Source organism: Meleagris gallopavo, chromosome 5, assembly GCF_000146605.3.
Source record: "Meleagris gallopavo isolate NT-WF06-2002-E0010 breed Aviagen turkey brand Nicholas breeding stock chromosome 5, Turkey_5.1, whole genome shotgun sequence".
Classification (NCBI taxonomy): Eukaryota; Metazoa; Chordata; class Aves; order Galliformes; family Phasianidae; genus Meleagris; species Meleagris gallopavo.
This window is the reverse complement of record NC_015015.2, coordinates 33,432,983-33,460,222: the sequence shown is the minus strand read 5'-3', so window position 1 is coordinate 33,460,222 and position 27,240 is coordinate 33,432,983. Positions and strand designations below refer to the sequence as shown.

Sequence of the window (27,240 nt, the reverse complement as noted above, 5' to 3'; positions counted from 1 at the left end):
CTATGTTTGCCATTTGTCCTTGTCAATTTGGCATACATGCTCACATTGTCTGGTAGCTCACTTTCAATCATTGTTAGCAAATTCTGATTCTCCTGGAGACTCCTCTAATGACAGTTTCCAATGACTTGCTGGTTTATCTCATAATTTACCACTTCTCTTCTTTCATATGGGTGGAAGATGTTTTAGGCCAGCAATTTTAAAAGAGAATAGCCATCATCTTCTACTAAAGACAAATATGTCATGTAGTGTGACTTTAAATTCCAAAGTTTTGAAAATATTCACTAGTATTGTTGTTAATCCGTAAGCATTGTAAAAAATAGTTGGCTGATCAGGAAACTTTCATTGCTGATCTCGTTAATTTACTACTTTTAAAATCTTACTTTTACATTTATTGTTGCTACCTCTCCCAAGTACAGTTGTTAAGAGAACAACTGAAGTTTATCTCATAGAATCACAAGGTTAGAAAGGACCTACAAGCTCATCTAGTCCAACCTTCCTCCCATTACCATTGCTACCATAAGCTACTAAACCATATCTTGCAGCTCCTCATCCAGACGCCTCTTGAACTCTGCCAGGGGTGGCGACTCCTCCACCTACCTGGGCAGGCCATTCCAGTGCCTGACCACTCTCTGAGAGAAGTTTTTCTTTATGTCTAACCTAAACCTCCTCTGGTACAACTTGTGGCCATTTCCCCGGGTCCTGTTTGTTGCCTGGGAGAAGAGGCCAAACCCCTCCTCATCACAACATCTCTTCAGGAAGTTGTAGAGTGCAATGAGGTCTCCCCTGAGCCTCCTCTTCTCCAGACTAAACAATCCCAACTCCCTCAGCTGCTCCTCATAAGACTTGTGCTCTAGACCCCTCACCAGTTTTGTTGCCCTTCTCTGGACACACTCCAGGGCCTCAATGTCTTTCTTGTAGTGAGGGACCCAAAACTGAATGCGGTACTCAAGATGCGGCCTCACCAGTTCTGAGTACAGGGGGATGATCACCTCCCTGCTCCTGCTGGCCACACTATTTCTAATGCAGGCTAGGATGCCGTCTTCTTGGCCACCAGGGCACACTGGCAGCTCATGTTCAGCCAAACATCGACCAACATCCTCAGGTCCCTTTCCTCTTCACAGTCATATTTAAAACCATTTAAAAACTCTGTGTGATGTGCTGCTAAGGATGAAAAGACATGGGTAGAAATTTTTCCCACAAAACTTGGGCGTCCTTTGAAACTTCCTTTCCCTTCCACAGAGGCTTCCTTGGAAACTTCTGCAAATTGATAGAATCAGTAGCTTATATGGTTTGATTTAGTGAAGAAATATTTGTGGGAAAAATTTTAGATAACTAGAATTACAATACAATCCTGAAAGACAGTCAGAGGAACTTCCAGCTTTCATATAAAGCAGAAAAGGCTGTATTCTTATCTTTAGGTAACTAGATGTTACATGTCAACAAATATTGCCAAATTACTGTGCAACACTGATGGACTCTTTTATATCATGCTTAAGCAAATGATGGTCTTACTAAACACATAAGAGTATTTGCAGGTTATTTCAGGGTGTAATAAGGCAGTCCTGGAGATATTTTTCTTATGTATGTTTACTAAACATTCTTTACATCAATGACAGCTTGAAATATATTTTATTTAGTCTTAAAACTAGCTGAAGGAGTTATCTAGGACCATCAAGCGATCAATGTAGTAATAAGGTGCTGCAATTATAGTTTTATGCCCAGCCACAGCACAGACAAAACTAAAACCCAAACTGTTAGCATGTGCCAGTACAAGTAAAAGCAGTAATGAAAAATGTCGTTTTAAAAAAAAAAATAGAATTTTTGTTTTGATAAGAGAATAAAGATGCTTACTCGTGTCATTTAGGAAATGACAGTTATTATTCAATGCATTTTTCCAATTAAAAATATGTTCAGTATGAGATTTTAAAACTCCATGTGTAATACTTAAATTCAACTGGGGAATAAGTAAAAAAATGTTTTCTTGATGGTGATGCTGAGCTGTGTCACTGTGCATTACATAGATCTGGCCAAAGAGCAGAAAGGTGATTAAAGAAATCAGGTATTTTTCCTTGTATTCGACAAAAAAAATTTACTCATGGATGGATCAATACAAAATCAAAGTCTTTGCCTTAAGTAGTCATCGAAAGGAGTGCATTCTTTAATTGAGCAACTATCTTTATTTTTTTTTTCCATTGATATTAAGCAATTTTTGCTTTTGCTAGGGAATTGCCTATGAGCATGCAGAGCACACAGACTCCAGTTGTCAAGTTATTTCTCCTGGAAGCTAAATTCAGAACCTGTGTATAATGACAAGAACATGGATTTAGACTTTTTTTATTCCCTCCAGAGTGTTTCCACAGTACATATGACTGTACATACATGCCAGAATTTTAAGTATTTGATAATTTGCAATCTCCATCATGTTGTAAACAAACTCCTCCTTGTCTGCTTCTAGCTGCATATACAGTAGCATAGTGTCAAGACTGTGATGCAGGCCGCTCTTGTTAGAAATTCATTGGTAAGGCTTAAGAATGGACCATTAAAAATGTTTTTCGATTTTAAAGAGGTTTATTTTTCAATTGTATTAGAGGTTTATTTTCCCAGCCCTTTTACCCTCAGTTCTCCTGCAGTGCTGTAGTGTGAGTGTGTATTCCACACTCATCTTTTCTTTTTTTTTCCTTTTGATAATCCACTTACACTTTTGAAACATTCTATTTAGTTATTTTGTTACTTGCCAATTGATTACATTAGTCTTTTTAATCCCTTTCATCTGTTGTTGCATCCATTTTCATGCGTTTTTGGATTTGCTTTTGTTTTAGTGCTGCGGTGGTATGCTTGGGCTATTTATACAAAAAATTGGGAAGAATTTTGGGAAACAGTTTTACTGACACCGTTGGGAATGTGCTTAAAGCAATGAAGAATGCAGAGGTATTGGAACAGCATGTTTAAAAAATGATTGGAAAAATAATAGGATGTTTACTGTTGATAGACCAATGAATAGGAGAAATTGCATGATACCAGTGTATGCAAAAATTGTGGTGAGTCGTAGGATAAAATTCAATATCTATATTCCAAAGAATTACCAATGGATTATGATCATAATTGGATTGTAATTATTCTCATGCTGGTTTCATGAAAGAACTTGTTAATATAGAAAATTTCATTGCCTTTTCTAATGAGAACATTTTTACTCCAGCTCGTTTCATTTTTTGAATATTGAATTGTCCATGAGTACCTTTCCACAGAATGCAGAATCTTTTATTTTTACTTGGTTATAATGTTATAGAACGAGTTCTCTAACTCGTTTCAGCATAAACAGATTTCTAACGGTGAAAAAAATCTCATACATTTGTTTACTTGTTTTGGTAGGCATCATTTTCTATTTCCAAGGAGTTTAGGACTATGGAACTGTAATGTTTCTTCTTTTTCATTTTTCAGTCTCAAGGTCGTTATGAAATCATGCTTAGTTTACAAAATATGTTAAAGGGTTTAGGAGCTGCTGCTATCCCTTGTCATAGAGATATTTACAAAGCTGCCCGATCATGTTTGACAGATCGATCCATGGCAGTCCGTTGCGCTGCTGCAAAGGTAAAGTGCTCTTACTATTTGCTATTTAGTACATTCCCTTAACAAAACTTTCATTTAATGGACGATAAACATATCAGTAAATACAATTTTTCCTTGTCTGTATTTATTTGATATTGCCCTGGCAGCAAAAAATCAAGTAATTTTAGTATGAAGCAACACGCTTATTTTATTAGGGAGAACTTAGTCTTATGCTGCAAGCTAAAATCTGTACTGAATGCTTTTCCGTAACAAAACATTAACCTGAGGCATTTTTACCTTCCTTTTCTCTTTTTTGCCTAGTGTCTTCTTGAACTTCAGAATGAAGCAGTATTTATGTGGAGTACGGATCTGGATAGCGTTGTGACTTTGTGTTTTAAATCCTTTGAAGGTTCTAATTATGATGTACATTTAGCAGTTTCAAAACTTTTAGGCACAGTACTGGCTAGAGCTTTAACATCTAAGCAGGCAACAGGTAAGGTGTGCACTTTGATGATTTGTCATCTGTAAAAAATCTTATCAGATGTTCAGAAACTCTGAAGTTCTGAAACCTGAAGTAAAAACACCATGTAAACTTCATCAAGTTGTTTGTATCTGTGGTTTGATCTTTTTGTTAACTTTTATTCTCATAACAATTTTTTCTCATGTAATATTGTAATATTTTTCTTGTGTTGCACAACTACATACTCTACACTCACTGACAGTAATAATAAACAAGAAAAAATGTTTAGTATAACTAGTTTCCCTGTTACAAGAATATTCTTGTAATTTTGCAATGTGTAAGGAACACTAAGATGTGATGGAGTATCTGTCTGTCAAACTGAAATAGCTTTTTAAACTGTTTTTCCAAAATCGTCAGTACCATTTCTGGATTGTATAGTGGTACAGACATGATCTGAAGCAGGAATGAACGCACAGTTCTCTTAACAGAGCACGTATAACAGTTTTTGCTGATAGGCGTCCTAGCACAAATTTAGCATCTCAAATCTTTGGTATCATTCAGAGTGGGATTTTTTAGTCCAGTTTTAGGAGCCCAAAGCTAAACTTCCAACTATAATCTGTGTGAAATATAACATGATGCAGAGTGAGTGTGATTCTTCTTTTAATGACATCAAGACTTTGAGTGTGATAAGCAGAAAATGACAAAATGAAGTCATTGAGTCCAGCTTACTGCTTTTTCAAAATTCTTGAGGTTATCTGCTTACTTTGAAGATTCTTGAAATCTTGAATTCCATAGAGATTTTTTAGAAAAAAAAAATCTTTAGAAGAAAACAATTAAAACTGGTATTTTATATTAAAGTAGGGGGGAAAAAAAACCCTTCTCTGTCCTCTTTATAAAACTCTTCTTTTTGCAAACAATGTAGTTATATAACCTTAACACTTCAGTAACACAAGAAGCTCATCCAGCTGTTTTGGTGGTTATTTTTAGTAGTGACTCCTTAGATTAAAAACAAGTTAGACCTGCATGAGACGGAAGCTGGGTTAAGGCTGAGAGGGGCTAGGGAACGAAGAGGGAGTAAAACATGAGGACATACATAGTTACAAAATTTCTGCTTTGAACGTGATAACCAATTGGTTATCAATTATTATTATTACTACTTTATTATTATTACTGCTTTATTATCTAAAGTCTTCTTATGTCTTCTTATTCTCTATCTCATCAAAATATGAGAAATAGAGTGAAAAACACAAAAATTTTAGATTGCTTAGTTCACACACAGTGCAGTAATCATGTGAAGTTTGCACATGCACAATTCCCAGCATATATTTTAAATGAATTTTCTGCCGGGGAATGAAACAGAATAGAAATTAGAGATACCTTCTTTCCAGCGGATTGCAAACACATTCTATTACTCTCATTATTTTGGGGAATTAGTAGTAAGTTGAGAAGGTTTTTGTTTTTAAAAGTACCTTTTGCAATGTCCATATCTGGCTAAGCGTAACAGGAAGGTAATCTGTCCAGTCTTGAGTCTGGAAGAGAAAGTTATCTTTGGTGAGGTGGATGAGTTGGTCAGGGCTTTCATGAAGCTTAAGATAGTAGGAGTAGGCTATACAGAATGATCTATGGAGAAGGTCTAGTTTTGATGGTAAATACCATACAGAGAGCATACGTGCATATGCGTGTGTATGTGTACATGTGTGTTTGTATATAAAATCGTATTTGGATTTGATTGTGTTATTGGTTTGTGTAAATCCATTTTTTCTAAAGTGATTGGAGTCAGAGCTTTACCTCTGAAATACGAGGAAGTTCTACAGAGCTATTCCTCTAAACAATTATATCTATTTTTAGTATCAACCAAGCATAACTCCCGCAGAATCTCTTTGGAAGAAGTAATGGAGCTCTTAGGAACTGGATTTCTGCGTGGAAGTTATGGATTTCTACGAGCCAGTGGTGATATGCTGAAAGGGACCAGCTCAGTCAGCAGAGATGTTAGGGCTGGAGTCACACAGGTTTGTGTTACGTTATTTATGTTGTTCTAAGATTGCTGAATATTCCTACAACTGTTTTATTTTTATATATCCCTTATTTCATCCTTGTTTGTGACAAAATATATACAATTTAAAAATAAAAATTTTCGCCTTGAATTGTGCTGGAAAGAAGATTTCTGTTGTTGCTTATTGTTTATATGGTAGTTTGAAACTTTCAAAATGAAGTGTATGTTACTAGTGAAATCTTTAAGTGATATAAGTAATTGCTTTCATCAAATTGTTTCTTATTAGTAACATACTGTCTTGTGCCTAAAATTTAGAGGGGGAAGTTCAATAATTTTTTAAACATGGAGTGGTTTCCTAATATAGGACCATTCTCAGTCCCATTTTGAAAGAACGAGTTCTGCTTTGAATAATAAGAGAAACAGTTTACTGACACAAAGCAAATATTTGCTGACTGGTTTTGTTGTGTTCCAAAATGCTTAGTTAAAGGATAGAACTTTAACTGAGAAGAGCTGAAGTCAGAATGTGCAGTGCATACTGGTAAAAAGTGTAAATTTTTGTGATAAGCTAAGTGCTTCTTGCAGTTAATGTTATCTTAGTCAGCGTATACATGTGAAGACCTACATATTCAAATGTTGTTGGTATTGATGAACATTTACATGTCCAACAGTAGTGATTATTTTAATGTTACAGTCTGCACAAGTATTTGTTATGTCAGTACTTGCCAGTAAGAGGATTTTTAAGCATTTCAACTACTGTAGTGCAAAAAGCAATCTCTAAATTAGACAGGTTGTCTTCATGTTCAGCTCATGCTAGGTGGGAATGTGAACTTCTGGCAGAATGACAGAAAAGCCAGGGAAAAATATTTTCCTAGAAAATGCATGCCGGACACCAAGGGTTTTCTATATATGCAGTCATTTGACTGATATATATATATTTTTTTTTCCCAGGAATAGGTATTTCACTTGAGTATTTTGACTACGTGTACTTTCTTAAAAAAAAAAAAATTGTTTCCATTTTTCATGCATTTCTATGCTAATGCATACCAGTTCTAGATGGTATGCTCTAGTTGTGCTACCACAGTAAAATCAGTGATGTTTCTGTAAGAAACACAGTTTTGTGTATACCAATGCCTGTAAGAAGGAAATGCTTTTGTTTATAAAATGTATTGCTTGTTGTTTGAATTACAGTTTATTATAATTTTTAAAATCTATAAGAAAAATTCTGAAGATGGCTTCTTATATATGGAAGAATAATTTGTATTTATTCAAGATATGGTCAAGTTCAAGATGTAGCCATGGCAGTATGAGTCTTTGCTACCCTATTCTGTTAAATTCCTCCATTTTCGAATCTGTAAAACAGTGGTAATGTACTGGTACATTATTAAGCCTAAGTAATATTTGTTAAGAGCTATTAATTGCTAATAGGATTTTCTTGTTTCTCCATCTGCATTACATCACTTTCTTTTGTGTAAATAGTTTAGTCATTATTGTTGTACACAAGTGGCAGTATATAAGAAGTAAATAGAGAAGTTTGTTGATTTGGGTAGTATATGTGAACTTTCTTTTGAGGACTATTGCATATTCAGTTGCATATAATCATTTTATGGCATTCACTTTTCTTGGTGGTAACACATCTATTCATTAAAAAACCTAGCGCATGCATATAGAAGGCATTTATAAGGGAGTGTATTTTGTAGCAAAATAAATGGTGTTCTGGTAATTAGATTTGTAAAGTGACACTGCATTCTTTCTCTTTGTTGTGATGTCCACCGTCTTTTTATGGTACCTCCACTGCAAAGCAAACAATGAAAATTCATTGAGATCAAGAGCAGTGCTCGGGGGCTGCAAATGTTCCCTAATTCCAAGCCTATAATAACAAAATTCTCTCAGGGTTATGGGTTACAGTATTGTAACATAGTAGTTCTTAAAAAGCATTCATACATTAAATTTGTGTTCCGTGTGCAGAATGTTAAATAGCTAGGAACTGTTATTCAGTGAGACCAAACGCAGTGTTTTACATAACAAGTGCCTGTGCAGGGTAAACTGCCATTTCTCACACTCTGGAATGAAATAAAGTAGGCAAGCAACTTGAATTAACTTACAGTCAAACTAAGCTGTGTTATTGCTAGAATATTTTTTAGGGCTACATTTTTGCCCTGCTACCTGCAGGTGAGAATGTACCAGATTTATGAACTCAGTTCAGTGATTTTGTATTTCTGGCATTGCACAGAGGCATAAATAATTATATACGTGGGATAGCTGATAGCAGTTTTCCAGATGATTTTCCTCTAAAATATGACTTCTTTTCAAATCTTTTCCAGGCGTATGTGGTATTTGTCTCTACATTAGGAGGACAGTGGCTTGAAAGGAACTTCTCTGCCTTCCTTTCTCATATTCTAGATCTTGTTTCTCAGTCTCACCCTAAGGCTATTCAGAATCAGATGGATGCTATCGGCTGTCGCTGCTGTGTTTCATTTATCCTTCGGGCTACAGTAGGAGGCCTTCTTGGGGAAAAAGCTCAAATTGCAGCTGCCAAGGAGATTTGTCAGGCCATCTGGAAACTGAAGAAAGTTGTGGGTATGGATCTAACAAGATTATCCATTTGGGCCTCTGTTTTTTCTTTAAGTGGTTGTCTAATCCAGAAACTGCAGAAAAATAACATCTAGTGCTGATTTATTACCATAATAATTTGGAAAGCTTTTGGTAGTGTGTTTTGTTTTTTTACATGGGCTGTTTCTTTTTTTTTTGTTAGTATGTGTGTAGATAATAATTATTATTTCTTTTTTTACTTTAGCTACTTACTCCCTAGCAAAATCACTCTAACCACTTACAAATATAACAGTATAATGAATCTGTGCAGGATTGAAATGCAGGCAGTATTGTAAAATGACAGTTGACAGTTGATACGCATCTAGCCACGTTCTGCTTTCCTGTTCAGTACATATGACACTACTGATAGTTTGTTCCTAATTGTAAAAAGGATATTTCTCCTGAAGAAAACAGGTAGTCAGGTACATAGCTTCCCGGTAAACTGCTGATCTCCCACCATCATCCTTGTTGAGAGGATGAAAGAGAATACTGTGCTCCTGCATACTGTGTTCTGTTTACGTATCTAAATGATAAATGTCTAAACTGACACGATAATTTGTGTCACAAAAGATGAAATTAAGAAACAAAACAAGTAAACTTTTTTCTTTCCATTTTTATTTCATCCCTACTACTGTGTGTATCCTCATTCTCCCCCTTCTTGTGCCTAATTCACTGTTGTGCTCTTTCTTTCTTTCCTGTGATTTTTTTCCTACTATGTGTATAATCTGACAGGTTATATTCATTCCTTGTCAAAACATGACCTCTTAAAGTCATCTTTGGGAAAGCTGGAAATAGCATGCTTCTTACTAGCCACGTTCAGATCAGCAGTTTGGTGGTGGTTTTTTTTTTTTTCCATTTTGTCTTTCCAACTGCCCTCACAGACATTTAAGCGATAGAAATACACTTGCCTTAATAAAGGTAAACCTTTATGAAAACAATTTGATCAATGATTAAAATGGTAATGATAAAAGTTTGTTTAGTAATACAGACAAACTACCATAGCAAAACCCTTTATCTGATCGCTTTGTTTCATTTATGGTGGCAATTTCATGGAGTTCTTCCTATGTTATGTTATCAGATGCTACAGTGAGTGACAGTAACTTGGAGACACGAATTAGTACAACAGATGTAACAGCAAGTCAGCATGTACTTGTGTGCGCGCTTCAAGAACTTGGAAGTCTCATCCATGGTTTAGGAACTACAGCAGCACCATTATTACAGGACTCCAGTACAGGTATGTGCCCTGAATTTTTTCATGTACGAGAGTATAAAATATATTCCTATTTTTACTGTGATCTTCTATGATTGCTTCTGGCTGGACTGTTAACTCTTTAAAATTCGTTGGCATGGGAAATAGTCAATATGTGCAGTTTGTAGCATGCAGTCTCTTCACCCGGTCCTCTTTAATTCTGGACTTTCCGTTTCTTCTTCTAACAAAAAGGAAGAAGTTAACTTTTTGCATGCCATGTGAAATTTTCGGGCCTTGACCTAGGAGGTTCAAATGATCTCGTCTGCGCTATTATGTTCATTTAAAAATAAAAGATAGGAAAAAAGATTAGTATTAAATTTAACTTCATTAAGAATTGTATTTAAACTGAGTCAGTTTGATCAAGATGAGAGTCTTCATCTACTTTTCTTGCTTGCAGTAAGAATGTTTTCTTCTGGATAGGTTCATGTAGGTGTCTTTTTTCCTTGAATGTGTTTCTGATTCCTTGAGAATGATTACAGAGTTTTTAATTCACATTGGTGAATAACCAGATGATATTTTAGGGTTTTTTCACTCTCTTACTTCTTGGGGTAGTATTTTCTTTAAAGAATTGTAGGTTTTAAATTTGACGACAAATATATTTTGTGATAAAATCACTAATACTTTTAAAAGAGAAGTACAGAAATTAGATACTTGATGATTCCTTATACATTTTGCTTGTTGACATCGTCTTAGAGATCATCTGTTTGCCAGCTTCTTAAATGTATTTATGCATTTTATTTTTCAGGGGTTCTGGACGCAGTAATTTCTGTCATCCTTCATCCCAGCATTCCAGTTAGACTCACAGCAGCTTGGTGTTTACGCTGTATTGCAATAGCATTGCCCTCCTACGTGTCTCTACTGTTGAATCGTTGCATTGAACGTCTGAATGCATTGAAATCCTCCCCAGAAGCAGTAACTGGCTTCAGTTTTGCTATTGCTGCTTTGCTGGGTGCAGTAAAACACTGTCCTCTGGGAATTCCACATGGAAAAGGGAAGGTATGATCTGAATTAAAGGCAAATATTTGATGTTTTTTTGCAGCAATATTTGCATGTGTTCTTCATCACATGATCACAAAACCCAAGATACTGATGTAGTATTTTCTTTCTGCAAGAAGGAGATTTCAAAGCATAATCATGAAAAAGTGTTTTTCTCAGATGTGCCAGGATTTTGGATTTTGGGGGAAAGTTCATTAGTGATTTTTATTAACCATTCATACTGATATCTTTTTGTAGTGGAGAAGATTGTTAGTATTTCTACCCTAATAGAGGTCAATTCTCTGGAGCTATGAGGACTTAAATTTAACAGCTCCAAAAAAGCAGTTTACTCGAGGAAAACATTTTTCGAGTGGAGTTAAGTTTTTCAGAATTTATAACAAAATTATTTTCAAAGGATAAAATCTTCTGTAATTCTGTAGTTGGGCTAAAATAGAAAGATGTCATTTTCTTCCTCTTTTATCCAAGAAAATGGTCAGCTGAAGAAGTGCTGAAATGTAGCAGACTTTGCCAAAGGAAGAGATATTTCTTTTAATAAAAAATTTAAGTAAACAGACAAGTCTTACTGCATGCTACAATGTTAGAAGTAAATTTCCTGAAAGAAAGCTCATTCAAACATAGTTTAAGCCAAAGCAATATTTTCCAGTCTCAACAATGACCCTGCAGTGTTCATTTTAGTCAGGCATTACACCATAACAATAATTCTGTTTTATCTTGGAAAATGCTTAGTTAAGTCCAACCATTTTTAATCAAGTCTGACTGATATACATTTTCTTATTCCTTCATAGGATTTAACAGAAATCAGTTTCTTGCGTAGTCTAAGATAGTTTTGCTATTCTCTCTGTTGGCATGGATAGGATATACTGTGCTCTGAAGTTTGGGGCATATCCAGATAGAGAAATGAAGGCTGGGAAAAGAAGCTGTTTCCACCTCAATGACTATTGTATCCACAGAGTTGCTCACAGTTGGAAAAACATGGTGCAGCACAAATATCAGCAGTACATGCTAATTTTCTGCAAAATGCAGAAACTTACCTTCTCGCTTCTTGTAACGTCCATTGGCTCTGATTGGGATGTTTTCAGGAGTGGCACGCTTTGATGAAAGGGCTGTGGATTTTGTATTATTACACCTCTGTGAAATGAAAGGAGTGCTTTAATATAATAGCACAACATCACTCTTGCAGTGATTCCAGGCCACCTGCCCACTGCTGCAGAGCTCTGGCAATTCCACACCACTCCCTAGCAGACATCGCTAGCTAAAGTTCACAACATTCAGTGTATTAACTGCTGATGAAACAACTTATATTAAATTTAAAAAAAAGTCCATTTTCTTTAGCTTTTAAAACTTTTCCTAGTGATAGAATCACCAGGGGCTTTCTCTTTCAAGGGGAAGGAACAAAATGAGGTTGTTTGCCTACTTGTACAGAAAAGTACTATTCAATACTATATACCTAAACAGTATCTATTTGATGGGGAAACTTACTAATTTACAAAGCTTTCTTTTAGAGAAGTAGAATAGAATCAAACAGTGCCAATAGGAGGTATGGGAAAGCAAAGCAAAGTGTGGGAGAAACAGTGTATTTTGTACTAAGCTGGCAGGGAGGGAGAACAGAAGAGCTAACAGAAGCCCTTCTCCATTATTTTCTAGGAGCACTGCCAGATTCCAGACTAATTCTTCTGAGGAGCTGAAAGAGAGCAGTGTTAAACAGAGCAGTTTTGAAAAGGAGATGCCAAATGTAGACAGTAGTGACCTGGACAGAAACTGTTTTAAATTTTACCTTTGATAGAGTGGTTAGAACTACAGGTAGAACCTCTTCAAAGCAAGGAAATAATTAGTGGGTTTATACATAACATTCTGTACTTATGCTGGTACTTCAAAAAAAAAAATCCTTCAGAAATATGTATTAGTACATGAAGAGAAAAAATATTAGAAATTATTAGAAATTAGAAATCATTAGAAATCCTCTCTAGAATGCTTCTTTATCAGGTAATTTGAATATAGTAAATTAGTCATTTTTATTGGTATGATTTAGCAAGGATGGTTTTTTAACTAGAAACAAATACTATAAATCTATTAAACTTATTCATTTGCAGCCAATAGCACTATTGAGGAAAGTAATATTTTACAGTATGTTAATATCTAATGAAATTCTGCATGAATCTGCAAATTGAAAATACTCATGAAGCCAAATTTTCATGTGCAAATTTTCATGGCTTTGTAAATGTGCAAATAAATTATAGAGAGCTATTGTCTGTACTGTGGCTTTTAATGATAATATGGGTAATGACTATTGGTAATGGTTTCTTATTAGTAATACTACTTTGTAAACAATTTGTTTTGGCAATCAAATATAATGCAGTAAGAAAGAAATACTTTTTAACACTTAAGAAATATGCATGTAAGACATAATATGAGGCCAACCAATTGCAGAATACTTTTACAAGCTTTTGCCATACTGTGGGCAGTTGTCCGTGGACGTATGTATGATCTTCCATGCAAATTCTAGGTAGCTTGTGTTCTTTTAACAGGTGCAGATTATCACCTTGTGTTTTGCATGTCAGAGATCACATGCAGTTATTGTGGAGAAGCTGAGACAGGATTGATTTATGTCTTGGCATGCCCTGCTTTCCTGCTTGTTTATTCATACTATTTGTTGAATTGAGTACTGTCAGCAAAAATGGTAGGACATAATTAAAAAAAAAAAACAAAAAAAAAAGACATGTTACTCCTCTCGATACTACTTCTGAGCTCTAAATCATATGTCTCTCTTTGCTTTCACTACATAGTGGCATAAGTAGAATATCAGAACGCTTTTATCCTTCCTATGCATATTTGTATCAGAGTTGTCAGTTCTTATTTCGCTATTGGTAGAAGAAGGGACAAAAAGAGGCTAAGTAACATACCTGGCCCTCCACAGCACCTGTTGAAGCCATCATAGACTAGTAGTGCTGTCAGTCATTGCAGCTTCATAAGCCTAAGTGTGAGAGGAAGATGATGTTCCATTTGGGAATAGGGAAATATGGTTAAGTATTGCAGCAAATGCAATTGGAAAAATATCTGATAGTTTCTAGGATGCTGATGCTCTTTTTTCCCTCTCTTTAACTTTGAAGGTAATCATGACTGTAGCAGAAGATTTGTTGTGTTCCGCTTCTCAGAACAGTCACCTTTCAATGCAACGAACGCAGGCTGGATGGCTGTTAATAGCAGCCCTCATGACATTAGGTAAAAGCTGTATACAATTTTACTTAACTAAGCTCTTCTATGTAAAAAGGCTGTTTGTTTGAAATTTATTATTAGATTACTGGAAACAATGTTTGGAAGGCAGAGAGTGGGTGGGACTGCAATTAATTAAATTTAGAAGACGAGCTTAAAAGTTAATCAAATGTCCTTGTGATTATGAATATTTACAGTGACTTTATTTTTTAAAATATCGTATTAACTTTGGCTGGGATAGAACAGTTTAATTCTCTCTATATGTTACTGTACTTTCTGATTAGTGATCAGGTTATTGGCTCTAGTGTCTGTTGTCAGTTTTATTCATGTTTTTTCAGTCACTTGTTTTCAGCTATTATTTCTGCCTAACACTCCTGGGAGTCTCTTGGATTAAAGAAAACACACCTTGTACATTAACCTGTAGCAAATGTTAGCTTTTCTGAACATTGCTATTGCATATCACATCTCTTTTATGCTGGTGATCCACACAGTCTGTGCTCGGTAAGACAGAAGTCATAGGTGATGACCTACTATAAATGTATCAGTTGGTATGAAGTCATGTATGAACGTGGAATATCAGGTAAATTTCCCATCTATGAAGTATGAGTAGGTTGGGAAAATAGCATAAAGATGTGTTTGCAGCTGTAATGATTTTGTGAGCATAGTAAAAAGAACCAAGGAGAACTCTTGGATATCTTTGAGTCTTCACATAGGTATTGACAGCTGTCATGCCAACAGGTCCTGCAGTTGTCCAGTACCACCTTCCACGAATACTTTTGCTGTGGAAGTGTGTCTTTCCATCATCTCCTAAAGACCTAGAAACAGAGAAGACGCGAGGAGATTCATTTACATGGCAGGTAACTCTGGAAGGCCGTGCTGGTGCTCTCTGTGGTAAGTTGAATGTACAGTTCTTCGTAGTTAGACTCGTAATTTGCTTTTCCTTCTGAAAGATCAAAGATACTCCATATTGCTTTCTTTTTTTTCCCACTGGGTGGTAGAGGATATATTTGTCCCCCAACATTACAAGCTTGTGTGTGCGTATGTACATATATGTATATGTGTGTGTATATGTAATATGCGTGTGTGTATTTACCTATGCATATCTGTGTATTCTCTCTACAACTACCTGAAGGGAAGTTGTGGTGAGGTGGGGTTGGCCTCTTCTCCCATGTAGCTAGTGACAGGACAAATGGGAATGGCCTCAGGTTGTGCCAGGGGAGATTCAGGTTAGACATCAGGGAAAACTTCTCCTAAAGACTGATCAAGTGCTGGAACAGGCTGCCCAGGGAGATGGTGGAGTCTCACCGTCACTGGAGATGTTTAAGAAATGCCAAGATGTACTGAGGAGCATGGTTTAGTGGAAAATATTGGTGATAGGTGGATGGTTGGGCTTGGATAATTTTGGAGGTCTTTTCCAACCTTGGTGATTCTATGATTCTGTGTGTATTTCATAATTGTATAAACAAACAAAAAAAATATTGCTGGTAGAGGGGTTTTGCTCACATTCTTCAGTTCAGTTGACCAGGCTGTGAATGATATAAGCAATGCCTCTCTTCCTTAGCATGTATATCACAGTAACATCTGAGGAACCAGGATACGTTCTCTTGTCTCCACATTATTATATTTAGTGAACGACCAGTTTTGCTTCCTAATAGCTGACTTACAGTAAAATAGATTAAGTGCATCAGTCTAGCAAATTTGCAAGAATGGGAAGACTCAGGTAAAAATTACAATTTGGCTGCTATCTGGTAGGCTGCATTTTCTTCATTATGAAATATTGGGAATTTGGGTTTCTAAGATACTGTTTCACTGCTCTTGAAGTACTTAATGCGTTGCAGTCATAAATTCTGGTATACTATAGAGTCTTTTGCAAAGCAGAAGCATGTTCCATAGTGTAGCAATCCACTTTCTTTTACTGTTAAAATTTGTCAGGAAGTGTGGAATTCAACATTAATTACTTAGGTTACTTGTAAAATAAAATTAACATTTTACTATTCTATTATTGTGGAAATAGGTCTTTTATGCTGTATATTTTCTGGGTACCTCTTGAAAAAGTAATTCAAATTTAATTTTCTGTAAATAATAAAAAATACTTCAGTATATGTAAGCCGTTCCTTAAAACGTAGTAATTAAGTGAAATTTAAAGAGAAAAGTAGCAATGTAAGCCATAGGTAATCTAATAATGATGCTTCTCCCATATCTTTTTTTTCTTTGTTGCTGTTATTATCATGGAATTGTCATGAAGTTGAGTTTTGTTCCACAATTCAATTCATACCAAAAAGTAAAAAATGCTTTGGTGCAAATGTCCGAGCTGAGACACAAAAACAGTGTGTTTGTGAATGTGTTTTTTTTCATTTGTGATTTATCAATTTCTTAAGTTACTATTCAAAATGCCTTTCATTTTTTTTAATGCTTCTAAAAATGGAAATTTTAAAATTTTAAGTGAGGTAATTGTTTTTTTTTTCCTGTGTATGTCACTTTAATTAAATTCAATTTCCTTTTTTAGCAATCAAAAGCTTCGTTTCCCACTGTGCTGGTCTTCTTACAGATGAAGTTCTTCAGAGACTTCTTCCTCCTCTCCCAGGTGCTGTTGATTTACTGACACAGTAAGTGTATGAAACTGTTAAATGCAGTTCTGATTTTGAAAAGCTACAGGGGAATTCTCTTGCATTTCATTTAGTGCACTTTCTAAAGAACTTTATTTTCAAAGCACAAAAATTAGAGTGTAGGATTTAGCAGTGTCGCAACTTTAGCTGCCGTAGTAATGTGTATTGCAGATTCCAGAATTGTATAGAGAAACTAAGGAAGAAGTTATTATATCCTTTTATTAAATTAATGCCTTTTTTCTGCTTCATTTTTTAAAATCAAACTTGCACATTCGTTTGTATACGTGGTCATTCTTTTTTAATACAATAATACACAATACACTGGGACAAAAAGATTTATAGATGGTTATTTTTTATACTTAGATTGACAGCTAAGCTGGAAAGGATTTCATAATTTAACTTTTGCCTTATCTCAGAATAAGTAGTGATTTAATGTGCTAAACTCTACCTTGCTGTACTCCACCTTGCAGACATATCTGCAAAAATTAACTGTAATAAATACAGGTGCAATCAAGGACAATAGAAAACTTTATTTATTTCTCTGTTATTAAATTTAAAAGAAAAGACAGGAAATGTTAACTGAAAGGTTCTCTCAGATGATGTGAAATAGTTTAGCTTCTGCTGTTGCTACTGCAAATCAAAATGGTATTTAGAACACATACAGAAATTATTTAGTAGGTTCTGGTACAAACAGAACCAGACTTAGTAATCCTTGAAGTCTTTAACATCTCTAATGCACCTTTTATGTTTTAAGGCTTTCTTCAATCTCTAAGTCTTACGGAAATTCTTTAAAAACATCATCAACGGTTTACAGACATAAACTTTATGAATTACTGGCAGTATTGCCTCCAAAAATGTATGAAGGTATGTATTCTTACAAAGAACACCCTTAGAAACATTATAGGTGCATGTTTTAAATTTTTGTTCAACATACATTCAGCTAGCGAGATTTAGTTTAACCTTTTGTAACACATTTTATTCCTTCTGTTTATATTTCATGAAACTGTAACGAAGTCACAGTGATCTTGAAAAGCTAGTGTTTGTGATCCTTTTTTCCCTTCTTTTAGAAATAAAGACTTTTGTGTTGCTTTTAGTTGAAACTTGAAGGTAGACAACATTGTGACTTTTTAATTATTTGGGGAATGGACTTCCTTTGATACCTGTTTTACTTCCTTAATTCTTAATCCAAGAAATATAATTTCAACATTAGCTAATCGAATGTGATTCATTGAAATAATTCAACTTAACAGGCTCACAGAATGGCTGAGTTTGTAAGGGACATGCGGAGGTCATCTGTTCTAACTCCTGCTCAAGCAGGGAAATCTAGAGCGGGTTACCCAGGACCATGTCCAGACGGATACATTAAACTTATCCTTTTCAAATTGATGATGAAATGTTTGCTTTTAAAGAAAAATGTGAAGAAAATCTGAGGACAGATTCACTGTTCTTTAGTAGAACATAATTTACCATATTTAAAATCTAATTTTCCAGTACAGTGACTAATAATAGATCAACTAAAACATTGTTTTTTGTCATTTTAAAATTGTCATCTGAATAGTTCATCACTTATTGGACTGAAATAAGGAACCAGAGCGTTTGATAATTATGAAGTGCAAGGGTGTTTCATCAGGACAGAGAGATGTGCCAGCCAGTCATTTAATTGATTGCATCCTCTGTATCATGGAGGGAGTCCTTCCTCAGATAATCTGCTCCATCTAGTGGTAAATGCTCCATGAATTCTCAGAAGGATGAATCTCTGATTTCTGTCTTAAAGCTGTTGTCAGGTTCTAGGTCTGAATGTAACAATTGCTGTGTGTACACTATACTTATGTATACACTGTGTAAGATTTGTTTCTGAATTTAAGCTTAAAATACCAGATGTGACAACTCCATGCCTCAGAGTAAGTTTGTTCTTTTTTCCTTTTGTTAAAGGAGATCAACATTTTATAGCATACAAATATTTGAGGTTGAGCAGATTTAGCAGTTCTTTGGTTTGAGATTTCTGCATATAGTCTACCTATTGAATTTTCTGTTTTGCAGCATGACTTGTAAAGCCTGAATCTTGTGATAGAGCAAGATCCTAGAGATCCTAGCCAAGAGTGTTATAATCTAGAGCTTAATCTAGAGTTTAAAAGATTTTTTGGGGGGAAGGGGGGCGGTGGGTTTTTTGTTGTTGTTGTTGTTTTTTTAATAATAAATAAATAATAGCCTTAAAATCATAATGCTAAATTAACAGATGTAATTTTCAGCATTAATACCTTCATGCTCACAAAATTTCGCATTGCAAGTAATTAAGAAAATTTTAAAAATAACTTTTCATTTAAAGGAAGTTTCCATGCTGTTCTGAAAGAGTTAGTGGTGGACTTAACTATACCAGATAGCCAGATTGATGCCTCTACGTTCTTGCTTCCACCTCTTTGTCATGAGGATGATCTCCTTTTACTTGGCCCCTTACTGCAGGAGACTGACCACCAATTTATCGAAGAGCAGGTACTTCTAGTGTACTGGTATATTGTATACTGGTAGTATTGTGTTTTCATTCGGTTCTACTTCTTTAGGTCAGTGCAGCTTATGGCTTGATCACTTGTATCCCTCTTACAGCTCCTTTTAGGTAACAGTGTAGCTGGAGGTAGCCTGGAATTCGACCCTTACTCGATATATGAGAAACTTGCAAAACGTGATTCAGTACCTAAACCGCTACCTCCCACGTTGTCTGTAATCGGTGCAGCAGCTGGTCTTTTTGGAGTTATATTTTGCCATATAGCAGAAACTCACAGGTAATGTAGTAACTTCAACTGTTGAGAGATTTGGGGAATGCTGAAACGTGGTCAGAGTACTTGAGATCAAACAGTAGAAAACAATTCTGAGTCAGTTATGAAAGTGAATTCCATGAACCACATTAATAAAATCATTAGGGTGAGAAAATTATTAAGTGTTTTGTTTGAAGTTGCTTGTGATGAAAAGACACATCCAGAAGTAGGTTACTGTAATCATGTTTTAGTCGACAGCTACTTGATTTCTCAATAAGATAAGCTGGATTAGTTTTCTTCTTTTTTAAAAGTTCTCTGAGTTTTTTTTCTGTTTTTGTTTAAGGCTCCAAGTGTTAGAACAGTTGTTGAATTCTATAAAGCAAACAAAAGGATCACGACAGCAAATAGTGCAATTAAATGTTGTATCAGCCTTTTCTACGTCTTTAAAGGTAAATCTCCTTTGTTTCTCTCTCTTTCCCTTCCTCTCCATTTCTGAAACACTGCTTCCTTTCATTCAAATGTGTCTATGTAGACGTTCTTATTTTGATTCATCATCAAGTTAACCAGTCCTGCTATTTTTTGTGGCAATATTTGTATTTGTAACGTATTCTGTAAGTGCTTCAGCGTCATAGTTATTTTTCTATTTTTTTAAGATTAAAGGATAATGATAAAAATTTGTAGTATACTACAGTCTTTGCTATTGTAATTCAAAAAAGAAAGAGATGGGAAATTGTGTTTCTGTCATTCCTGTCTTTATCACTATTTCTCTCAGATTTCTTACTGTAGAGAAAAAAAAAGATAAATTTTTTTTTTAAACAAAAGACTGTCATTTTTTGCCTTTCCCTGATACTTTGTATGCATTTTCCTCTATTCATGTACAGTTTTCATTCTTTCCTTTTTAGGTTTTTTTCAAACTAAAAATGTTTTCATGGCAGACAAGAGCTTTAGTAGTGCAATATTATATTTCTGGCAAATTTAATATGCAATTCAGACAACTGATCCATTGTTTGCAATTTTTTTTTTTTTTTGACTGAAATTCAATTAGGATTCTAATTCTTGAAGAGCAAATAAAAATTGAGGAACTCTACAAATAAGATGGAAAGAAAATGAAATTCCTTCTTCAGACCTTGTAATTTTTTGCGTAACTGACAGAAAAACATTCTGATTACTGTACTGAAGTTTGATATACCTACTATCTATTTTTAGCACTTGGCTAACTGCAAGGGAAGTTTAGGTCCAGAAGAAGTTAGAAGATCTGCGCTGACATTGGTTCTGAGTGCGTTGGAAAGCAATAATCCTCTTCTAAGGTGTGCTGCTGCAGAGAGTTGGGCCAGGTTGGCTCAGGTGGTTTCTGACAGTGCCTTTACTGGTGGATTAGCACAAGTTAGTTTTGACAAGTAAGTTCAAAGAAGTACAGTAAATTTTTGTTTGAGTTTATAAAAACACTTAAGAAATACTGTGATAATAATTTGAAGAAAAGTTGCAGAAGCTGCTTTCCTTGATGTTCATTTTTGAAGTAACAAGAAAAAGCACTGTTTGATTTCTGTATGCAGCTCTTAGATTTTCTGTTCTTTAAGATAATAGTCTTAAGTAAGCACATAGACTTTCAGATAAGTTTAATGGCCTGTAGTCCTAGCAAAATTAGTTAAGTATGTCTAAAATGTTTTTGGTACTCCTTTCAGATGATAGATGATTAACTTTCAGTTTTGTCAGTGTAACAATGTCTAATCAAGTATTTGTGCTTATGTAATATTAGTCTTGGTGATCACATTGACAGCTTTCTTTCCTTGTAATTAATAGGCTAAAATCTGCTAGAGATGTGGTATCAAGAACAGGCCATGCTTTGGCACTGGGGTGTCTGTATAGATACCTAGGAGGAATAGGTTCTACTCAGCACCTGAATGCATGTGTTGGAATCCTTTATACTTTATCTCAGGACAGTACTTCTCCTGATGTACAGGTACTCATCACTTATCTAAAAATGTTATGTTACAAATTAACTGATTTATATTTTAGCATAAATGTTCTTTCTTACATTTCACAACCTGTTAGATGCATCTCACAGGTGATGAGTGGAGTAGTAAAAGCAGTGAAAATAGCCCATGCTCAAAGTCTACCTTCCAAACAAGACCTAGAATGAGATAAGAGAGGTTCTTATTTTGATGATCAGTGAGAGTGATAAGGCTAAGCTAAACTGTCTTTATAAATAAGATCTGATGTTTCAGGAGTAGATTAATTTCATAGTCACCATATCTTGACCTTAACTAGATGGCACCTGCTTTTGTTTTCTGTTCTTGTTTTTGTCTGCTACAATACGTGCCTCACAAAATTTTTCCATGAAGGCATGTGTAGTAAATAGCTACATAATAGTTTAATACAATAAGGGTTTTGAAGCCTGAATGCTATACAACTTAGTCAGTATAGTTCTTTGAGTAAGGCAAGATGTTCTGAAGATTAATTCAGAATGATTTCTCTGTGCCTAAAACTGCTTTCTATCAGAATACTTTTAAGAGACATAATGCATATTCTATGTGTTTCTATAAATCTTAAAGAATTTTTGTAACCTCGTCTACAATATGTTTACTTAAAGTAGCACTGTGTGTTGATGTGAAACAGATTTGGTCTCAATTACTTTGCACCAGTAGCCAAAATGTTGTTTCAACTGCTCTGTTATATTAACTTTGGTAACTATTGTTCTTGTACATGGGACTATAAAATGTTTTACAAACAATGTATCTGAGGAATAATACTAATAAATTAATTTACTATTAATTTCTTTTTTAATAAGCAAGGACAATTTTAAAACAGTTCTTTCACTGCATAACAGAGTTCCTAAAAAAACAAACAAACAAACAAACAAAAAACCCTTATATATATATTCAAAATTGAACGTGTGATTATTGAAAGTTCTTTCTAACACCTCTCAGTTTGCCTCTTTGAAACCTAAAAGTACGACTTCTGTTACATTTATAAATTGAATTTCTTTGAACTATCAAATTTTTAAAAGATTTTGTTTATCATATTTATGTTACATGATTGCTTCTTTTATTTTATAGGCATGGGCACTACACTCTCTGTCACTGATAGTAGATTTAGCTGGCCCCTTGTACTATGTGCATGTGGAACCTACCTTATCTCTTGTTCTCATGTTGCTGTTGACTGTGCCTCCTACATACACTGAAGTTCACCAAAGCCTTGGTCGTTGTTTAAATGCACTTATTACCACACTGGGCCCTGAGTTGCAAGGTGAGCAGTGTACAATATTGTCAACCTTTTTTGGTTTAGCAACAAAATTATTAAATATTATTCAAATGTATAATTAAAATCCAATATGCAAATATTGAGTTTTTTCTTTCTTGCGAGATAGTATTCCATAGGCCATGAGCTCATCCAATCAAGATGGCTACTGTTCTTCCAAAAACAATGTTTCCTTTTGACATCTTTTCCTTGGTTTGGAATGGCTCTCCAAGCTGTGTCTTGGCTGATAATTCTTACATTTAGCATGAAAATAGAAGGTATTCAAAGCTCAAATGGAAGATATTCAAAGAGTTTGGAGCCAGTCTGTCTTAGCTGTGATGCAGATATGTAAAATTTGGCTGGCTAGTGGTGCAAATGGTGCATATTTTACTGGTGCAAGTAAAAGATTTACTTACCTGAACACTGAAATTTCCTGAGTCTGATATCCCTCAGGGCAGTGATATCAGAGTATAACAGATATAGAAAATGTTCTTCAAAAGGATGAGTTATGGGTGGCTTGGGAAAACAGATGAGTTATCATCTTTTGAAAGAGAAGTTGATGTTTTTAAAGAACAAATGAACAAAATTAAGTATTTTTTTTTTTCTGAATATAGGTAGCAGTGCTACATTTTCAGCCTTAAGAACTTCCTGTCTCTTGGGCTGTGCAGTGATGCAAGATAACCCTGACTGCCTTGTTCAGGCTCAAGCCATCTCTTGCCTTCAGCAGCTTCACATGTTTGCTCCTCGGCATGTCAACTTGTCCAGCCTTGTAAGCTGCCTATGTGTGAGTACATGTTTACTCATCCATATCAATACGATACTATCAATACGATGTATTTTAAAATCTTGTGTTCAGAAATGCTTTAAAAATGCAGAAGTTTTCTTAACTGGTGTAACTGATCGTTATGTGATGGTGGGATGTTTCATATCCACTATAGGCATGTATTCTCTATGTTTTTAATTATATACTCAGTTTCTGCTCCATCTTAATGAGCACACATTCTGTAGAAATCTTGTTCTTCTGAACTACTTTGAAAGCGTGTTCTTATTGAATCCAACTATCTGGCAGAAAATGCCATCCATTTTTGCACTGGATTTTTACCGGCTATTTTATGCTGGCCATTGTTTTTTCTCTGCTGCATTTATGTCTTTTGTGATGGGGGAAAGAAATCCTCAGTGTGTGTACTAATCAACCAAAACAGTTCTCAGTAATTATTTTTAATGATGGTGAAAAACTGTAGATTTCTCTATTTTGTAGTTTCTGTAGAACTAATTATTTAGAGTGTTAACTTCTTAGTAGTTAGTATAACTCTTTAAGACAAATAAGATAAATAAAATTAAGCATTATTTTATTGAAGAGGTGTTTGTTTTTTTTTATTTTCAGCTATTTATTTAATTACCCAAAAGTATTTGTTTTTAATAGCTGCTGTTCCCAAACACTTAGTTCTATCAAGAAAATAACGATATTTTTCCAATAGCTATTAGTTAATTGTGTCTTTTTAGGATCTAGGGTTTTTTGCTGGTTTGTTTGTGAATAAAACTCTGTCTAATATCCCTGTAAATCAAAGGTGAACAACAACAACAAAAAAAACAGAAAAGACAATAAAATGATTGTTGCTTTGTTGTTTGTTTGTTGTTTGTGTTTTTAAAATTTATGTTGTCCATCACCATTCTTATTTGCATTTCCCCCTGAGTAGCATTTGTGTATCAATAGTAGCCATATAGGCCATATATTGGCTTTGTATAAAATTCAGACACTTTCTATTTATCTTAATTTTGCCTGAGTGCAAACATGATAAACATGATCGTGGGAGGCTGGAAACACTTGGAAGGACAAATTCTTTTAGACTCACATTGTCTTAAGCATGAAATTCACTGGTTACAGAAGAACTGGACCTCATGTGAAGTATTCTTTCTTCTAACTTAAAACAGCTATATTTTTTTCTGGGTAAAGTGCAGGGTTTTGTTTGTTTGTTTTTAAACTGATAGAGTCATAACAAATCACATGATTCATTCTCTTGGATAGAGGATGTATTAGCATTTAGGATCATTGGATTGTGCATGGAGTTTGCAGTCTGCTTCCATGTACAGTAAAATCTCTTTAACTGATAACAAGTAGCTCCAAATAAAGAGGAGGTCATGAATAAGTCTTTCTGAAACCAGTGTTGCTGATTCTGACAGTTCACTCATGAATGAGACTTCCTGTTAGAAACAGGAAATGTTTGAGTATGTGCTTTACAGATCTGTGAGAAGATAGTTGCACAAGCAAACTTACACATTTGCAAAACTCACCATCTTTCCCATGGAGTTTCCACTTGCTGCATCACCATCTAGGTAGGGAAGCAGAGCAAATCATTGAATTGGCCCTGAGATCTGCCTTTGACTGTATTTGGCATGCAGGGTGACTTTTGGCAAGTCATTATCTGTAAGTGCAAATTTTTACATGTTATGAACAAGGTGTGACGCCGCTACTCTACATTTGGAGTCTTTGAAATCAAGAATTAAAGCTAGCTTTGAGATACTGTGGATATTCACTATTATTTATTTAAGACAGAAAAATAAGAAAGGTAAAGAATCTGTGGTCAGATAAATGATCTTTAAACTTGCTTCTCTATCCTCTTCCCCTGTGATTTCCAGAAAATTTATTTCAAACTTGCTTGCATTAGGCTTGTCAACATAACTGATGTGGCAGCTGCAAGCTACCTCCTCCACCTGTGTTCCCATCCCCTAGAGCAATACATTTCTAGGACTCCAAAGTATTTAGGCCATTGAGTTTGTGACTATTTTAGCACTGAGAAAACATGAGTCAGGCAAAGGCTTCACCAGTTCTTTTTTTTTCTTCTTGTTGTGTGTTTGTTTGTGTACATGTCTGTCATTACTAGCAGCCCTTCGACAGCTTCTTCAAATATCCCTTGTTTGTCAATTTGATCTTTTTCCATGGGTCTTTGCATCTAACAGAGTAGAAATGATATGCTTTTCATCATGCCTACCATTAGCTCTAACAATTTCTTTTAAATACAGACTTCCAGAGACTTTGTCTGTGGAAGTTTATGATGTACTGAACATTAATTTTCAGCTGTTAGATGATAAAGATATTTTGAAAACATTGATAGGTCATTATGTTGTCATAGTTATGGTCCCTTTAAATACTAATTTTAAGGGCAACTGGCTTGTGATTTACAGTTTTTAATGTAAAATATAACTGAACCAAGCAAAATAGGTTTTTGGCATGTTTGACATAACGTTCTGAACTTTAGTATGTATTGATTTTACATTTAACGATCTCCTCGTGTAGTTGGTATCGCTGATATTTATATTTTTGGTTTTGTCATGACTGGTTTGTCATTTGTTTTTGTGCAGGAAATCTTGTTGGATAATTCTGTGTTGGTAGGTCTCTGTGCCTTGTTAATCCTGAACTGAGCAGTTTGCAGTGTTGTTTTTATATTTCATCATTTCTCTTTTCCTTTTAACCATTTTAATGTAATTCCTTTCAGCATGTCAGTTGACATAGGATTGTCATCCTAACCTTCCTAACTTTCTGCAAATCACACACTTATATTTTGTTTATGTGCTGAGTTAGGCACCATTTTAATCTTAACGTGTTCAGTGTGGAAAGGAAACAATTTGTTCATTTAAATTTGTATGTGGTGCTTGCATTGCTGTGTCTTGTTTAGTCATGTCTTCTACTCAGAACGTGGGAGAATGAGAGAGATGAAAAATGTGCATCTTGCTTTGTTCTGGGCTTGAATCAAATCCTCTTTTTTTCCCTTTTAAAATGAGCATGCAAATTGTGCATGTCCAACTGGCAGTAGAATGTGTAGCCTGCTTGCATAAATGTTCCATTAAAAGCCTCATTTTTTGTTTTTACCGTTTGAGTTGAAGTATTTTGCAGAAATGCTTACAGAGTCAGGTTACTTTTCTTTTAGAAGAAGTATGCAGGTCTATCTACATGTGTGTTGAATATATTATTTAGAGTGTTGTAGATTTAAGTGCATGCATGAAACAAAGCTGAAATTTTTGTACCACTTACTCTTGTACTATGTTCTGAAGTTGTTATTTTTAACTAATGTATGTATGTTAGTTACTTTGACTAACATATGTTGACCTGTTGCTGACAATGAGCAGCATGACCATACTGCAAGGTTTCTCTGCAGCAGACACTCATCTCTGTCAGTTTTAGTTAAAGGATTGTGACGATTTTTGCACAGTTGCAGTTTTGCACAATTTCCACAAGGATGCACAATTGATTAGCTGGAATTCATTACGTTTTGTTTTGTTTTTTTTTAGTGGTAACCCAAGGTTAAATTAGAACCTTGCTTCTAACTAAGTTCCTTAAATATTGGTGTAGCCAATGCGTGACCACATAGTTGGTTCATTAATCTTTGGCATCCCCTTCAGAATGATCTTAAAGCTGAATGCAAGCAAATTAAAGAGTCAAAATGCTCTACTCTGACAAAAAACATTGAGGCTATGGATTTTTTTTTCTAGTGGTTGTTTTTGTTTCGATTGTTTAAGAGGTTTCTCTTGTTCCTGTATTAATGAACCTATTCTCATGTATTTTTTAGTATTAAGTAGCAAACACTAACACTATGCTGGTGATGTTA

At 34.9% G+C, this 27,240-nt stretch overlaps 1 protein-coding gene across 5 annotated transcripts in view; it reads left to right on the top strand.

Annotated features, from left to right (window-relative positions):
• Positions 1–27,240, top strand: part of HEATR5A (HEAT repeat containing 5A) — a 58,890-nt gene that overhangs the window by 13,280 nt on the left and 18,370 nt on the right. For 3 of the 5 annotated variants that reach the window (XM_010711658.3, XM_010711656.3, XM_010711657.3), the window contains exons 5-23: positions 2,820–2,928; positions 3,439–3,588; positions 3,868–4,039; positions 5,855–6,015; positions 8,321–8,576; positions 9,667–9,822; positions 10,583–10,833; positions 13,941–14,052; positions 14,782–14,934; positions 16,550–16,649; positions 17,404–17,513; positions 18,976–19,139; positions 19,251–19,426; positions 19,743–19,848; positions 20,606–20,796; positions 21,200–21,359; positions 22,456–22,645; positions 23,251–23,420; positions 25,997–26,023. In XM_010711658.3, coding sequence (XP_010709960.1) covers positions 2,820–2,928; positions 3,439–3,588; positions 3,868–4,039; positions 5,855–6,015; positions 8,321–8,576; positions 9,667–9,822; positions 10,583–10,833; positions 13,941–14,052; positions 14,782–14,934; positions 16,550–16,649; positions 17,404–17,513; positions 18,976–19,139; positions 19,251–19,426; positions 19,743–19,848; positions 20,606–20,796; positions 21,200–21,359; positions 22,456–22,645; positions 23,251–23,420; positions 25,997–26,023 — 2,914 coding nt within the window. The remainder of the gene's footprint in view (positions 1–2,819; positions 2,929–3,438; positions 3,589–3,867; positions 4,040–5,854; positions 6,016–8,320; positions 8,577–9,666; positions 9,823–10,582; positions 10,834–13,940; positions 14,053–14,781; positions 14,935–16,549; positions 16,650–17,403; positions 17,514–18,975; positions 19,140–19,250; positions 19,427–19,742; positions 19,849–20,605; positions 20,797–21,199; positions 21,360–22,455; positions 22,646–23,250; positions 23,421–25,996; positions 26,024–27,240) is intronic. The other 2 variants (XM_010711659.3, XM_019615706.2) reach the window with 2 other exon arrangements.